Here is a 15276-nt window from a genome sequence, read left to right on the forward strand (position 1 = left end):
ATAAGACGGCTATCATATTGTCAACCTCTGTGAAATACTGCTTACAGTAAGTTAAGCTGGCACAGTGAATGAAAAGAGGGGGGAAAAATAAACCATGAATAAATTTACCAATCCCCTACTCTACATTTACTGACGCATTTTATTTGTTGGTATAGCCTTTTGCACCCAACACAATATGCTGCTACCCAGGAGATAATAGTACGAGACATTAATTGTTATTTTCCAGACTTCCTGTTTTAAGAGGGTGCACACCTTAATGTAGGCGTGAGGGATCAAAGAGGGATCACATTGCACAGATTAAAGGTTATTCGTCAACCTCAAACCTTTTCAAACTCAGTTTTCAGTGATTTAATGTTACTATTGCCGAATAATGGCGGCACCCCTAATTAGCTTGTTATATTTTGGTAGGCTACCAGGTGCAGGTAAATTACCCGCGCGTTCATGTGCGCGCCCATGGTAGATGGTCCTCCTGGAGCTGTGTAAGCTGACACAGGGCTCAAAGCTTTCAGAAGCTTCCTCAGCGTCTGCTTTAACCCTGTAGTAGTTCCAACTACAGTCTGAGCTTGAATACACAAGCGAGATCCGGGAGCCGCTCTACTTGTAAACGAAGGAAAGCGGGGGAAAGTAGGCTAACAAGGAAGTACGGCTCTTGTGGGAAAAGTATTATATTTTAGTTGCTCGTTTAGCGTTTGTGTCTTAGCACTTGACATCTCAACGCTAGGTGGAGGACAGCTGCCAATCTGTGACAGAGTCATAGAACCGAGGCGGACGTTTGCTTTCTGCCGTGGAAGGTAAGCGAATTCAGCGGACTCTCACACTTCCTTCATGCATGCAGGTTTGCATGTTCGTTAAAGGCTAGTACTCCTAATGGCTGAACTGATGTGACAACTAGTGATGTGTGCTTCATGAACGAGCCGGTTCGAAGAGTTAATTCTTTCATGTAGCTGAGAGATGGCTTCATTTTTTTCTTTCTCGTTTTTGATATTATTTAAAAGATAGAATAAAAGGATTATCTTTCCACATTAGGCACTGAGGGCATGTACCTGATTGAGTAACATTAATGTTTTTTTTCCCTTTTGGTGGAAATGTGACATTTGGGAATTTTTTGATGAAATTTTTGTTGATTAGAAAAGCACAATATGAATAAATTACATATCCATTAATCAGTCACTTCTTTATCAAGACAAGCATTGATGGTCTAGCAGTAAGATTTTTCCCTATGCAGGTCTATGGAGGCTGTAGTCCTCCATGTGGGCAGCCTAGATTCCAATGAACTGCTGTTTTTCCATGTCATTCTTCATGTCAAGTCTACTACTGAGCCAAAGTAATGGTTTAGATCATTGAAAAGATCCTGAATCCCCATCACCAGTGGCAGCTGCCAACTAATCAGTGGTGGACATTTCCTGCTGGTCAGGAAGGCTGGCTCATCAAACAGTAACAACTGAGGAAACTGTTTTTTTTTCCATCAAAAGGCTCTATTTGCTTTGATAACCTTTAATTGTGTTACTGCACACAATGTTTCTCTAGGTTGTCATAAAGAAGCCCTCGTTCTCATCCATCCTCAGTACATATCTTTTCTCAGAGATAACTGTGCTGATATGGCAGGTGCTAACAGAAGCATCACTGCTGCTAAACGATTTGTTATGCTGTGTTATTTTATTTTCAAACATCACTTATACTCTATCAGCATCACAAGGATTTTTATAGTCAGCTGTAGTTCCTAGAATTGATATGCACATTTAAAAAAACAGTATTAGTTTTAAAAGGGAAATGTTAATAATGAGCTGAATTTGTGTGAACTGTGCTCCAATCTTGCATCAAATCACAACAAAAGGAATCAGAGGGATGCACAGAGTGTTCTATATTTACGTCATGATGTCATTTGATAATCAGGTTGCGTTTTGTTTTCTCCTTCTATTTTTTTCAAAATTTTCCTTAAGCGGATATTTGAAAAAACAAAACAAAAAAAAGGATTAAAAAATATAAAGCATCTATGTAGTTGTGTGACGACATCAGCCAATCATATAACAACTTGAACTACAGTTTCAGGTCAGATAATTAAATACTCAGAAATTGACACCTCAGCATTAATCAACACTGCATAGTTAGTCTACTTATTAGCCTGCAGACATCCTGAGCTGCACAGCAAACATGAATAACATGTGACTGGGTTACCTCAGGCTTTAACTGAGCAAATGAGAAAGCTGGAATAAGAAAAAAAGCATCATGTTATGAGATCTACAAGTACAAAAATGTACCCTGGAGACCCCTGCTCAGCACAGGCATCATGTGATTTCAAAGCCTGTGTCCCAAGAGATTAGAAAAAATTGAGACCTAAATACAGCCCCTTATGTAACTGGGAGTGCACTTACCAGTCTACGGGGGTGGTTATTGTTGAAAGAGCATGTTCCTACTGACAAGTTGTGACATTTTTCTAAGAATTGGTAAACTACAGCATTTCAAAACATCTGCCTGCATGCAAAGTTGCACAGGCTGTGTAGAGAGTTTGCTTCATACCCCCTTCCTCCAAATTATTTATAAATCCATGTAAGGTGTAACTTTTGGAAAGTTGGAAAGACAAAGGATGGTGAAAATCTTGAGGGACATCAGTCCATTTTTATACATAAACAACATAACTGATGAACAGTTAGTTACCCCCAGACAACAGTTTATGGATGTTGTCTGGGGGAAGAAGGTCAGTATTCAACAAATTCCAAGCCAACATTACTTTTTATTAGTATTATACATAATTTATTCCAAGCCAAGGCTGAGTGGAAAATAATGCATGTGATGCAGTCTAATATTATGCCAATCATCTAGCTAGAGTGTTTTCTCAAGAGTTAGCTGTGATTGGTTACAGAGGTGGGAAATAATGGAGCACAAATACTTCGTCTCTGTACTTAACCAGATTTTTTGTATCTATACTTTACGTGAATATTTACTTTTCTGACATTTTTTTACTTTTACTCCCTACATTTGAACACAAATATCCAAACTGACATGACAGGTACGGTTATTTTCTGTTTTTTTTTTTTTTTTTTTTTTTTTTAATCAAAGTAAAATTCCAGTCAGTTTCTGTGGTGAGACTACCTAACCTGACACTCCAGATGGATTTGTTTCATACATCCATCTGGAAAACCTTCAATGCTAAGTGTTTGGGGAAGGGCAGAGGATTTGAAAAAAACTCTGAGTGTGATTGAATGAATGTTCTGTCACATCATAACGGGCCAATCAGAGCAACAAAACACATAACGTAGCCACGACCGAGGTGCGCGTGCGCAGCTACCGAGGAATAACGCAAACCATGGCGACTTTTGACAGGTCAGTACACGACGTTTTTATCGTTTTTGTCGTTTTTTAAAAAGAAAACAACTCACTGCTGTTCTTTGTTCTTCTTTTAACAAAGACATGTTGTTAAGTTCTGATAAAACTGCCGCTTTAGCAGCATCCACACTAATCTCTTCCGCCATAATTGCACCGGCCTCTTGTTGCTGCTTGCTTACGTCACAACTCCACCGCACCTGAAAGTGCTGCCCCTTGTCACTGATTGGTCCTGTCACTTTCTAACCGGGCCCAAACAGTTCAGATGGGAGCTTTGCAAGATGGATTTGCCAGTGAGAAACAAGGAAATGGATGTATCTCTCTGCTTTGCAAGGTTAGAGACTACCTCCTTTTCACAAAATGCTTTTATTCTGAAAGGTTTCCGGGGTATTTCTCCAGTCCTTGTAGTAACTTGGTTTTTCTCTGCAACTGTGCTTAATAGGGGTGTGACAAGACACTTATCTCACGAGACGAGACAAGATTTTACACTTCTTTTTTTTTTTGTTTGTTTTTTTTTAATTTTGGAAAAAAAATACATAGGTGGATATGTCGTACAATTTAAAGTTATAGTTGTGAAACATTCAGGTCTATTCAAAAATGTTTAAATTAACTCCTGTTGTACTGAATGGGCTATCAATGCTTCCAAACAGTTTATCATGTCTAACTCTGATTCAAACTGTACATTTTAATATTCTACAAAATCTTTAACTTACTACACTATGCGCTCATCCCTACAATTACAATAATTATATTTAATATCATATTTAATTATATATGATAAAAGCATTTAGATTATTTTGAAAGTACTTTAAGCACTGTTTACAACAAACTGAAATATGAAGAGTTGCATCAGTAGAATCAAACTATTTCTCATCCTCCAAGGACATCCAAATTTTAAACACTCAAAATAAATCTTTCTTACAATAACACGTTTGCTGTAAGATTATTTTATTGTTTAGTGGTCTTTTTTTTCTCATATGAGCTTTGACAGTGTTGGACATGACGCGCAGGTGAGTGTGAATGTTAATGTGTGTGTTAGTGATTGAGTGTGTGTCTCTGCTCTGTCTGCTGTCAGACAACAAACAGGGAATGGACTCTATGGCGCTCAAACAGAGTTTGTTTTACTAAGTTTACCGCTGCAGTATACAACGGCCCGTCGCGCTACTCATGTTAAGCTCCTGATTGATGATATGCACATCCAGCAGCTGATGGATGTGTGACTGACAGACGGTGAGACAAGAAGGAGACATGACGAAGCAGCAACTCAAAGTTACAAAGTCACAGATACCGGCACTATGTGCGAGTCTCTGTGCATACACGAACTAAATAAACGCTGTATTCTCCTCTGCACAGGTTCCCAGCAGCGTTGAATCATTTCATAATGTTATAATGAACTTATTATGCCTAGGTGGATCTTGTGCGGCCTCAAGTTGCGCATGCGGAGGATGGGGTGGGGGTTGGAGCGGTGATCTTAATGGATCATGGATCAGCTCAGTTTCATTTGCTCTCTCACAAACAGTTTTAAAGTGTCCAGGGCATCTTTGTGATCTCTTATAACTTCCAGTTTGGTATTGTTTTCTGTAAGGAGAGCTGCTGCTCCAAGTGTCTGCGCAATATTGATCTTGCGGGATTGATTTTTCCTCGACAAGAAATATCGTGGCGTTTGATCTTGCGAGATCTCGTGGCACGAGATCTCTTCACACCCCTAGTGCTTCATGTTAGTTTCTACTCTTATGTAAATTAATTTCAGTTTAAAATATATTGTGCTCCTTTCCATGTCAGTTTTAGTGTTTAAAATGTTCATTTTTTTAAATAAAAGTTGAATGCCTTAAACTTGAATGGCTGAAACTTAAAAAATGAGGGGGGTTTTGGTATTGGGGGTACCAAAGTTGTTTAAGATGAACTTTTTATAATTTTCCGAACTATCAGGAGAGGTATTGTATATCAGTGATGGTTAAAAAAAAAAAAAAAAAAAATCAAAGAAAATACGTTTTTACTTTGTACTTTAGTACATTTCAGAGTCTGTACTTTTTTTTTTTAACTTTTACTTAAGTAAAGGATTTATATCAGTACGTCTACTTTTACCGGAATATTTTCTCACACAAGTATCTGTACTTATACTTAAGTCAAGAATGAGATTACTTTTGCCACCTCTGCAATGGAGATATAAAACAGTCTATCTGGCATGTCAGGTTAATTCAGATTTGGGGTAAAACTTTGTTGGTTGAACATGTGGTATTTTTTGGTCTAAATAAGAAATTTGAAGACTTGTGCTGAATCATACTTTGTTGAAAGTTGTCAAGAAATGCTTTATTCAGGAATATTTTTTTCATTTTGTTCCTTCTCACCCTCTCTAGATGGCATCAAATGACTCCCGGCTCCAGCAACAGCCCTCCCAGAAGGATGCAGCTGATCAAAACTTCGATTACATGTTTAAGTTACTGATTATTGGCAACAGCAGTGTCGGCAAAACCTCCTTCCTTTTTCGATATGCAGATGACTCCTTTACCTCTGCATTTGTCAGCACAGTAGGCATCGACTTCAAGGTCAAAACTGTCTTTCGCAATGACAAGCGGATCAAGTTGCAAATCTGGGTGAGTTAATAAAAGATGTGATGTTAATAAAAGACTTTGCTTTTCATTTGTGGTATTACATTGTTTTACCACTTTGCCATTTGTAGAAACAGCATGCCTTAAAACAGCAGGTACACCACAAGCACCAGATGATAGTGGTCCCCACTATACAGCTATTTACCTTTCCAGACTAAACTCCATTCCCTCTCCATCTAATCCACACTTCAATGTATCTTCAACTTGATAAGTAAGAAGGGTTTTCCAGTCTTTTCATGATGTCATTGTTTGATTTGAGTTAGTATGTGTTGAATATGACAGAGAATTCCCTTTCAGGCAACTTGGAGAAAATACATTCACCTTTTCAAGGTGAAGTATGAATGGAATTGCGGGTGTGGCCTTTGTGTTAGTGGAGCATGTGAATTATACAAGTGCGCAAGCCTTAAGGGTGGGAGAAATAATCGATACAGCATAGCATCGCAATATTTTGTCTGGTGATATACCATATCGTCACGTCCCCCAAGTATCGATTTTTTCAAAGTAATTGCTAATATGACCTGAAGTCTATGATAATGGAAAAATAAAATCAAATGTTTGGACTATTGTTTGACTGATGAGGCCGGCAGAGGTGACATTCATAGAGCAGAGGAAAGTTTTTACAACAAACATGGCAGCACCAGGGGAAGGACATTAGGAATGCAAGCAGGGCACAAATTAGATGGATATGACACATGAGGTTTGCAAGAAGTGCTACATGAAAATAAAATACTGCAAAAATACAACAAACATGAGGGCAAGACTAATGCAAAATCAGCTAAACAGTTGAAAAATGGTATAGATCACAATATATGGTATCGCAATACTCACTGTATTGCAAAATGTTTAAAATCCAAATATCGCGTATTGACCCAGTTATCGTGATAATATCGCATCATGGGGCCACCAGTGATTCCCACCCCTAACAAGCATGGTTTCTTCATGGTTTCGTACATATTCTTACTCCTACCTTTATCTAGGACTTAATCTGTAGTTTATGGTCATATATGTATGCAGAAGGCAGATTAACCTTAAAAAAGGTTTTCAGGTTCTCATACTTCAGCTGATGCTGTCCAACCCAATTGGATTCAGGGTTGAGAAACCTCCTTTGCACCTTCATTATTTTACTTTGTAACTTTTAGGATCAAAAAGTAACACTTCTCCTGGACAGCGGTGATTAAGGCTCATCCATTAGCTCTTAAAATACTAAATGTAAAGTTTGGCTGTTGATAATTATGCTAATTTAGTGGACAGATGGATCAGATACTATTATGGATTTTCCCCAAAAGCTGTATTACACTGTCAGTATTTAAACTGAAAAAAAAACTTTCTTCCTATAAACAAAAGAAGAAATAATTGTGCTTTTGTCCACACCTTTTTGTTTCATACACCCCATCTTGTGCCAGGTTTTAAGGGATGCTTCTTCAACCTTCACATGGCTGTTTTCCTGTCAGCTGCTGATTAATGGTATCATTCTGACAACGTATTCAGAGTACAAACCAGATGTGTTCATGCCTGTACAGTGAAACTACTGCCAGCAATTGGAGACCTTAGCAGAAGGTTGAACAGAGGGACAGTTAATGTTACATCTCAAGCTGGCTTGACACTGCTGACAGTCTCAGTAAAACAATTTACTTTCACAACAAGGCATATAGTGCATGTTATCATAACATGCATCCTCAATTTTCCTTCTACCCCACATTCGTCACTGTATACTACAAGTCCTATTAAAACACAATTGTTAAGGCTGTTCAAACAGATGATTCATTTGAGCCAACAGTGTGTGAGCCACTGTTTGATACACAAAGAACTGCCCAGATGAATCAGCAGCAGAGTAGTCTACACTACTGTTACTGGTGTGTAATCATCTTACAGTGGAGAAAGAGGGAGTTAGTATTAAAAGAAATTTCTTAATTATGTGTCGTAAGTAATGAGGTCAGAAGTTGTGCTTTGAGAATTGTGTACCAATGCTTAGCCAAAGCTCTGATGGTACTGTTGAGTGACCAAGAACCTGGTATTTCCTAAACTCAGGAAGTAGAGGAAGTTCTCTATCAGCGTTTGATGTAGACATAAAGAGGATTTACTGCAGCGCCTGTGTGGCAGTGTATTTAAAGGGTGTGGGACCAACAGGCATGTCCTTCTCTGAGCTCTTCTTTATGTGGTGTGAATAATCAACTGTAAGAAATGTTGCCTGTTAAACTCTTGTTAGCTTCCATGGAACACCATTTCTAAGAGGTTTGCCCGGGTCTTTAGACAAAGAGTATTACTGATGATTTCACTCTACCATCTGCCAGCCCCCCTTTGTGTGTCACAGAAACATGGAAGCCTGATAACAATCCTACATAGCCCCAGTACAGTGAACGTGAAGAGCTCAAGCATATGTACAATGTGTTCACACTGTGCACACAGATTGTTTACATCTCTTCACTGCTGTCATGGAAATATGTTTTTCATCTTTGAACAAACACACACCTTTAGCACACTTTGCAAAAAAAACATCCACAGATATAGAATCAAGGTGATTATATCCTGATGTGAGTTTGTCAGTGCTTTGTGTCAGCAGGTGACGTATGTTTTTAGACCATGTCACAATTACGTCTCTGACTATGACAGAGGCATGTTTAAACCTCCTCCTATTATTTCATGCATATACACAAGAGAGAGTAGCTTTTGTACTGGCGTTGATCATCATAGCAACCCTTGGGACTATCTGTTTGGTAAGTTGTCCCACTATGCTGCCAAATATTTGTTCTTCTTTGAGTGGATAAGACAAAGATGGACCTGTAGTATATCACACTTATCTGTTACAACAGTAACCCTGGCAAAATCAAAATAAAAGAAAAAATAACAAGGCAGGGCAATGTTTTTTTCTCCACTGTTTTTAAAAAGCACACTGCCCTCTTTCCTGTCTATTCCGTCAAGTGACAGTACCATTTTCAGTGAACCACACAGCGCAGACCAGCTGTAATGGAACATTCATAACCCTCAATGGCCTCCAGTTACCTGGACAACCCCCCCCACCCCCCCACCCCCACCCTACCCTTTACGAAAACACAGGCCCTGATACAGAAAGAAGTGCTCAGTGGAAGGCAGTTCCTCCACCAACAGCCTGTTTGATCTCTCTGCTTTGAGTTTTCTTCTGTGACATCACACACAGCCTCCAGTTAATTTGTAGATGCTTCTGATAAACTTATTGTGTCTTGGTGGTAACAATGCAAAGCAGTTATACCTCTTCTTGTGCTCTGTGAGGTCTGCATTTCCCTTATCTCTGTGTTTCTTCTTCTTGGCCTGGTATTGATGAAGATCAGAGGCCCTAGTTTGATGAGTAAGGCAGAAGCACCTATCTAAAGCCCCCCCCAATATATTGTGTGAAAAGCATCTTGAGACATTCTGTTTTGATAGTGAAGTCAAGGGTTTGAAAGGAGAGAGGGCACAGAGATTTTACAGGAATTGACCATGTCCTAGCCTTTAGGTTTTTAAGATCAATGTCTATTTTTCATGATGAAACTAGCAAATTTTTTCATGGGCATAGAATTGGGTTGGATTTACAGGATTTAGATTTTCATTCAGTGCCATGATGTCTTTGCCAACAGTCAAACGCTTGTAATGATGTCATGCAGTGTAATTTACAAAGAAAAACAGATGCTAAATTATTTATGTTAGGTATCTATCTTGATGGAATAGACTGATACTTTATTGCTGGTTTGTAAAAAGGCAGTCTTGAGACTGAATCAACTTAGAACTAGAATGGCCGTCTGAGGCGGCAGACCCACGCCTAAGCAGCGCCACCAAGGAACTCACACTCCCATTGATTACTATAGTGCTCAAAATTCAAAGTGCAAGAAAAACCGAACGGTCATCCCCAAAATCTAATCAATTCTTCCCTGTCACTATCCCAATATTCCCTGAAAGTTTGGTGAAGATCCAACTTTCCGTTCTCAAGTTATCTTGTACACATACAAACAAACAAACAAAGAAATGAACAAAGATACGGAACCCTTTACATAACCCCCTGCCGATTTCATCGGCGTGGGTAATTATAGAAAAACAAAGGCATACCAAAATAGACATAATTATTGTATCTAATGTGGTGAAATCTCTTCTTAAATAACCAACTATCTGAATTCTGCCATTTGTCTTAAAATAGACAGTTGTTATACAGCACCTCTTTCAAAATAATAATAGTCAGCTGTACTATTGAACTTCATGTTGCAGCAACAGGTCATGGTTTTGACAATGCTGCCCTCCTGTGGTTGAGAATCGTGTATTGAATGATTACATGTGAAATGTTGTTTCTGTTAGTTTTTCTTAATACCTTATTTGTATGTTTGTTGGTGTATTTGTGTCTGAATGCAGGATACAGCAGGGCAGGAGCGCTACCGTACCATCACCACAGCTTACTACAGAGGAGCCATGGGCTTTCTGCTCATATACGACATCACTAACCAGGATTCTTTCAGTGCCGTTCAGGACTGGTGAGATGGACATCAAGTCTTTGCTCTACTGTGTATTTAACTATACCAGGAGAGTATAGTTAAATACACAGTTACCTGAGAATATTCTCTACCAATTGTTGTCCCCAATACTGTTATAAGATTTCACTCAATTTACACTAAATATACACGATGCAAGCAACTTTAGGTTCAGAGCTTTAACACAGAAACCTCCACACAGTGTCAGTTCTCCAGTAGGAAAAGCTAGATCAACATTTGTCAGAAACTCTTATCTTGGGGTGCAGAGCAAGGCTCCATTAGCAGATTTTAGTTGTCAGGAAGGCTCATTCCATCTCTATGAATCTTTAATTTACTCACAGCAGGTTTATTAAGGCCTTAGTGATAAGACATATAGCTTTGACATCATTTTTGAAATGTAACTGGGGGCTAAGAGAAGCACAGGGACTGTGTGCCGCCTCTTATAGTTATTAGCAGGAGCACTGTATGAGGGAGAAAAATCAGGAGGATTCTAAGGGCCAATGACTGGCAGGTGCTCTGAGTCTCTGAGTCTTTTCAGTTATTTTCCACCTATAATCCATTGAAAGGGAGCAGATATACTATATGACTCCCTTTTTCACACCACTTTTAATCAGGAATTGTGTAAAACTTTGTGTTTGTGTTACAGGGCAACACAGATCAAGACATACTCATGGGACAACGCTCAAGTGATCCTTGTTGGTAACAAGTGTGACCTGGAGGATGATAGGCTCATTCCCACAGAAGATGGCCAGAGACTAGCAGAGGAGCTAGGTAACAACTCTTTCCCTCACATGTTTTAGCTTTAAGGCCAAATTTTCTGGCTTTTATCTATTTGTTATCTGTGCACTATATCTGTTTTCATACTTAGTCTATCTGCTGTATTTGCACATTGAAAATACCCTTACATTCTCCCTCAGGGTTCCAGTTCTTTGAAGCCAGTGCTAAGGACAGCATCAATGTTAAGCAGGTCTTTGAGCGTCTGGTGGACGTCATCTGTGAGAAGATGAATGAAAGCATGGAGGGAGATGTTAATCTCATGTCCAACCATGGGAACCAGATCCTCAAGGACTCGCCTTCAGAGAGCCAGGGTGGCTGTTCTTGCTAGCTACTTACCCATTTACCCAACACTCACACACATGCACACACATTATACAGTCTTGAACACACACACTGAACATCTTTACTGTGCCTTATCCATGGAGAGTGCCTCTTCCTCTGTCTTCACTCTGGACACACCCAGTCCTTTTTTGTCCCTCCCAGCGCAGCACAAACTAAAGGACAGCTAGCTGAGATAATCTTCATCCATGGTGTCAGGCCCCTCTCCTGTCCAGGCCTCCTGTGTTGTTTTTACATAAAAGGGGCCCACTCTGTTTCTGTTGTCTCGACCCATCAGTTCTGTGATGAGCTGATAGCACATTAGAGCAAGCCTTGTGCTCTGTCCATCTCTCGAGTCAACTGCCTGACCACTGCTCCTTTATTTGCATTTTAACTGAACTGTATATAAAACATTTGTTAGGCAGCTATAAAGCACAATAATGCCCATGCTTGGCTTTATATTTGGCCTCCTTTGTGTTTGACATTCATATATTGAATGTGCATAGGTTGCCTTCAGTTAAGTAAATAAATACTAAAATTGATTTTTCTTCCTTTCAGACAGACTCAAGTTGCAAACTCAGTTTTTGTTATGAGATAGATATAAGATTTGATTAACACTCCTGTTTTGACCCATAAATGCTAAATGATAGATCTTTTTCAAGATGCAGTTGCTGTGTTTTATTGTTTAGGGTCCCACATTAAGTCTGAGTTTGGTGAGTGGATAGCTTAATGTTTTTCATTGTAGCAGTTAAAATGATAGATGTTCAGAGGGTTATTTGCTTGTCAGATTATTATTGATGCATTATGCTCATGGTAGAGAGAATAAAAATAAGTTTTATTCCACCTTGAATGTTTTTAATGCCTTAGACTTACAAGGACAGAAGACAATTAGGAAGTTCGCTCATTCACTATCATGTAAGGATTAGAAAATAGGTGTCCAGACTTCTTGGACCGATTATTTCTGTATTGCACAATAATTATTGAATATAACTTGCAGAAAAAACAAAAATGCCACTTCTAAACTTTTCATTGGACTTCACAGTCTTATATTCCATCCATTCTGATTTCAACAGCAACAAGAGAGTTTGAATCCATTGACAGGAGGCTAATGTTAATGTGGCTCTTTCATGCTATGTCAGACATCCCATCGTGGCTCCTTGTCACTGTTATGCACAGGCAACTTTTCTCCCAGAACAGTTTCTGAAACAAAAACTACCATCTGATAGTTATATGCCTGTACAAGGAGTACATTTGCTGGACAGTAAAACTTCAATGGTAAGTAAAGAGAAAGACTGGAGTGGTTTCTGTGGTAGGGTGATATATAGAAATTTTATAAGCAAGGGATGAACATAAGGCTCAGTGGCCTTGATGTTTGACGTATGACCTCCAAAATTTAATTAGTTCATTCAGGTGAGCCAAAATGGACATTTGTGTAAAGTTGGAAGAAAATTCTTTAAAGTGTTCTTGAGATATCACAAGCAAGGGAGAAACATTAGGGAAAGTAACCCCAAGAAAGTAACCCCAACGTTTGAGAATCTAATCAGTAAGTCAGAGTGGGCATTTCATATAGCTTTATGAAAATCTCTACTGAAATATCGTTCTTGCATTTACAACAAAGGCCTGAATGGATGGGGGATGGAAAACCAAAAACATAATTCCTCCACTATTACAGATGCAGAGAAATAAACTGAGTTTATATCATGAAATTTATAATATTAATCGTCACTTGTTAGAAAATTGGTTTCAAAATAATTGAACATTTTTATAAAGTGAAGTCTCAATCAAAATAAAGACAAGAAGAAAGTGCTATTAAACAAGACCTAAAACTGTTTAAAAAAAAAGCCAGTCCAGAGCTGTTTTTGTGTGCTAATGTTGAGACAGCAGAGTGATAGTAAAGGTTTGTCTTATTCACTGTTGGAGTTTGTCTGCCTGAGGAAGTCGTTTAAGACTGGTAACTACTGTGTTAGTCACATTTCCCTTTCTATGTCCTCATTCACCCCTCTGTGCCAGTCTTTTTATTTACACCATTCTTCACCATGCATGCTTTAACCAGGACATGTGCAACTCAGAGACACACACAATGTTCAGATCACTCGAGCCATGGTGAAAGAGTCAACATGTTAAACCTGCTATTCCCAACAACTTCATATTTACAGAGATGTTTATAATCCCTTTTTCTTGTATAATGACTGTTTGTGTAACTCAGCACAGAGTATGTGTCTGTACTCAGAAAGGCAAGAGCACCAATCTCTTAGAAAGATAAGTGTGGGCCTCAACTGTAATGTGGTAACTATCAGGAAAAACAATGAGCAGGAGCTTAATAATAGTTAAAGAACCTTGGTCACTCTCTCATTAGTGTAAAATCTCACGATTTCATTAAATAAAGAAGGTTTTATTTTCACTCCACTTTATGTCCTTTTCAATCAGTTTAACTGTTTATTAAATAGCTTTGTTGCTCCTATTCAATATTCAGGAATGATCATTTAGCCTCCAACAAAGGTATACAACATTTTATGCTTTTATTTCAATTAGTTGTTACTCACAGTGCCATTTTACCATTGTTGTCCACATTCTGGCCTCTGGCTTTTGTAAGTAGTACCACCATAATCCCAGCAGCCTAAAATGGCCATGCCAAAGCTGCCGTTATGCCTCACAGCTCTGCAGGGTTTGGTCAAAACTGGCGGTCACTTTACTTCCTGCTGTAGTAAAAATGTAGACTGATATGTCTCTATCAGTGTTTGCCATTGATAATTGAAAACATTTTTAAAGTTCAGATAGCTTAACTTATATTTTCATCTGCACCATACTGAGCTTTATTGAAAGTTACATAAAAGAAGGCCATGTGTAATATCACTAACTCCTAACACTTGTACTACAACACTTACTTTAACACACTGTGAAGGTTTGCATTGCATTTTTGGATTGCAGAAGCATCAGAGAGAATATAATTTGTGATGGTTTTATTAAAGGAGCTGACACTGGCAGCTGCTGCATATAATGAATGTGCTGTACATTCTACTGTAACTTTTTTACCACTTTGTCTGTATCTGCTATGTTACATCTATAACACCCAGAGCAGTCAGTCTAGAATGTGTGTCTATTCTTCATAGTGTTTATGATCTATTTGTTTAATTTGTAAAATGTCTTAATGGATGTTTTCTAAAAAAAGTTGGAAATTAGGTCCTTTCCCAGATCTACCGTTTAAGCTATGGCTGTGTTAAATGAAGGTATTGTGGGAAAATGTATCTCCAAATATGTTTAAATGTGTTTACGAGAATAAAGGATTCATTCATAATTTGAGGGAGAGCTTTATTGCAAGCAAATATCCTCATATGAATTTCAAAGCTGTGTCCAAAAGTTCAGCATGCCTGGGTTGTGAGAAGTGACAACCGTATTTGAAGATCAAGTTAAGGCTGTCGTTTGTCCTAACCCAAAACATCAGGACAGGCTTTTACATATTTAATCTGAAGAAACAGTGAAACACCACTCTGCATCCTCTTGACACTGCCACTATGGATTACAACAAAAGGTAGCTGATCTATGAGAACCTTTTTATATCCGTAAACATAATAAAACTTGAGATTACCCTAATCCCCCCTTGAGTCCTGTAGACCCCTGAGCTTAACAGATAATTTCCTATATATTTTCTTGTCCTTCAGATGATACAGTTGAATACTTTTTCGGGATAGACAAGTTAAAACTTTGCCACGATAAACTATTTAGATTGTATATTCTTCTGCGGATACCCACTCGGTTGAGCTGTAATAATGTTTTGGGGTTTG

General features: G+C 38.5%; 1 protein-coding gene across 1 annotated transcript; it reads left to right on the forward strand.

The window, feature by feature from the left end:
* The first annotated feature begins 265 nt into the window (after positions 1 to 265).
* On the forward strand, positions 266 to 13900 carry rab3db (RAB3D, member RAS oncogene family, b). Its single transcript, XM_041817516.1, has 5 exons — positions 266 to 791; positions 5679 to 5915; positions 10284 to 10402; positions 11046 to 11170; positions 11317 to 13900. Exons 2-5 carry the CDS (start codon positions 5679 to 5681, stop codon positions 11502 to 11504), a joined length of 669 nt encoding a protein of 222 aa, XP_041673450.1. The 5' UTR covers positions 266 to 791; the 3' UTR covers positions 11505 to 13900.
* The last annotated feature ends 1376 nt before the right edge of the window (positions 13901 to 15276 follow it).

The sequence above is a fragment of the Cheilinus undulatus genome, linkage group 21 (assembly GCF_018320785.1).
Source record: "Cheilinus undulatus linkage group 21, ASM1832078v1, whole genome shotgun sequence".
Classification (NCBI taxonomy): Eukaryota; Metazoa; Chordata; class Actinopteri; order Labriformes; family Labridae; genus Cheilinus; species Cheilinus undulatus.

Excerpts from the sequence above, each read along its gene's own strand:
- rab3db (XM_041817516.1), top strand. The coding sequence starts at position 5,679 with ATGGCATCAAATGACTCCCGGCTCCAGCAACAGCCCTCCCAGAAGGAT. Across the intron at positions 5,916-10,283 it reads GGATCAAGTTGCAAATCTGG|GATACAGCAGGGCAGGAGCG; the intron begins GTGAGTTAATAA and ends GTCTGAATGCAG. Across the intron at positions 11,171-11,316 it reads GAGACTAGCAGAGGAGCTAG|GGTTCCAGTTCTTTGAAGCC; the intron begins GTAACAACTCTT and ends ATTCTCCCTCAG.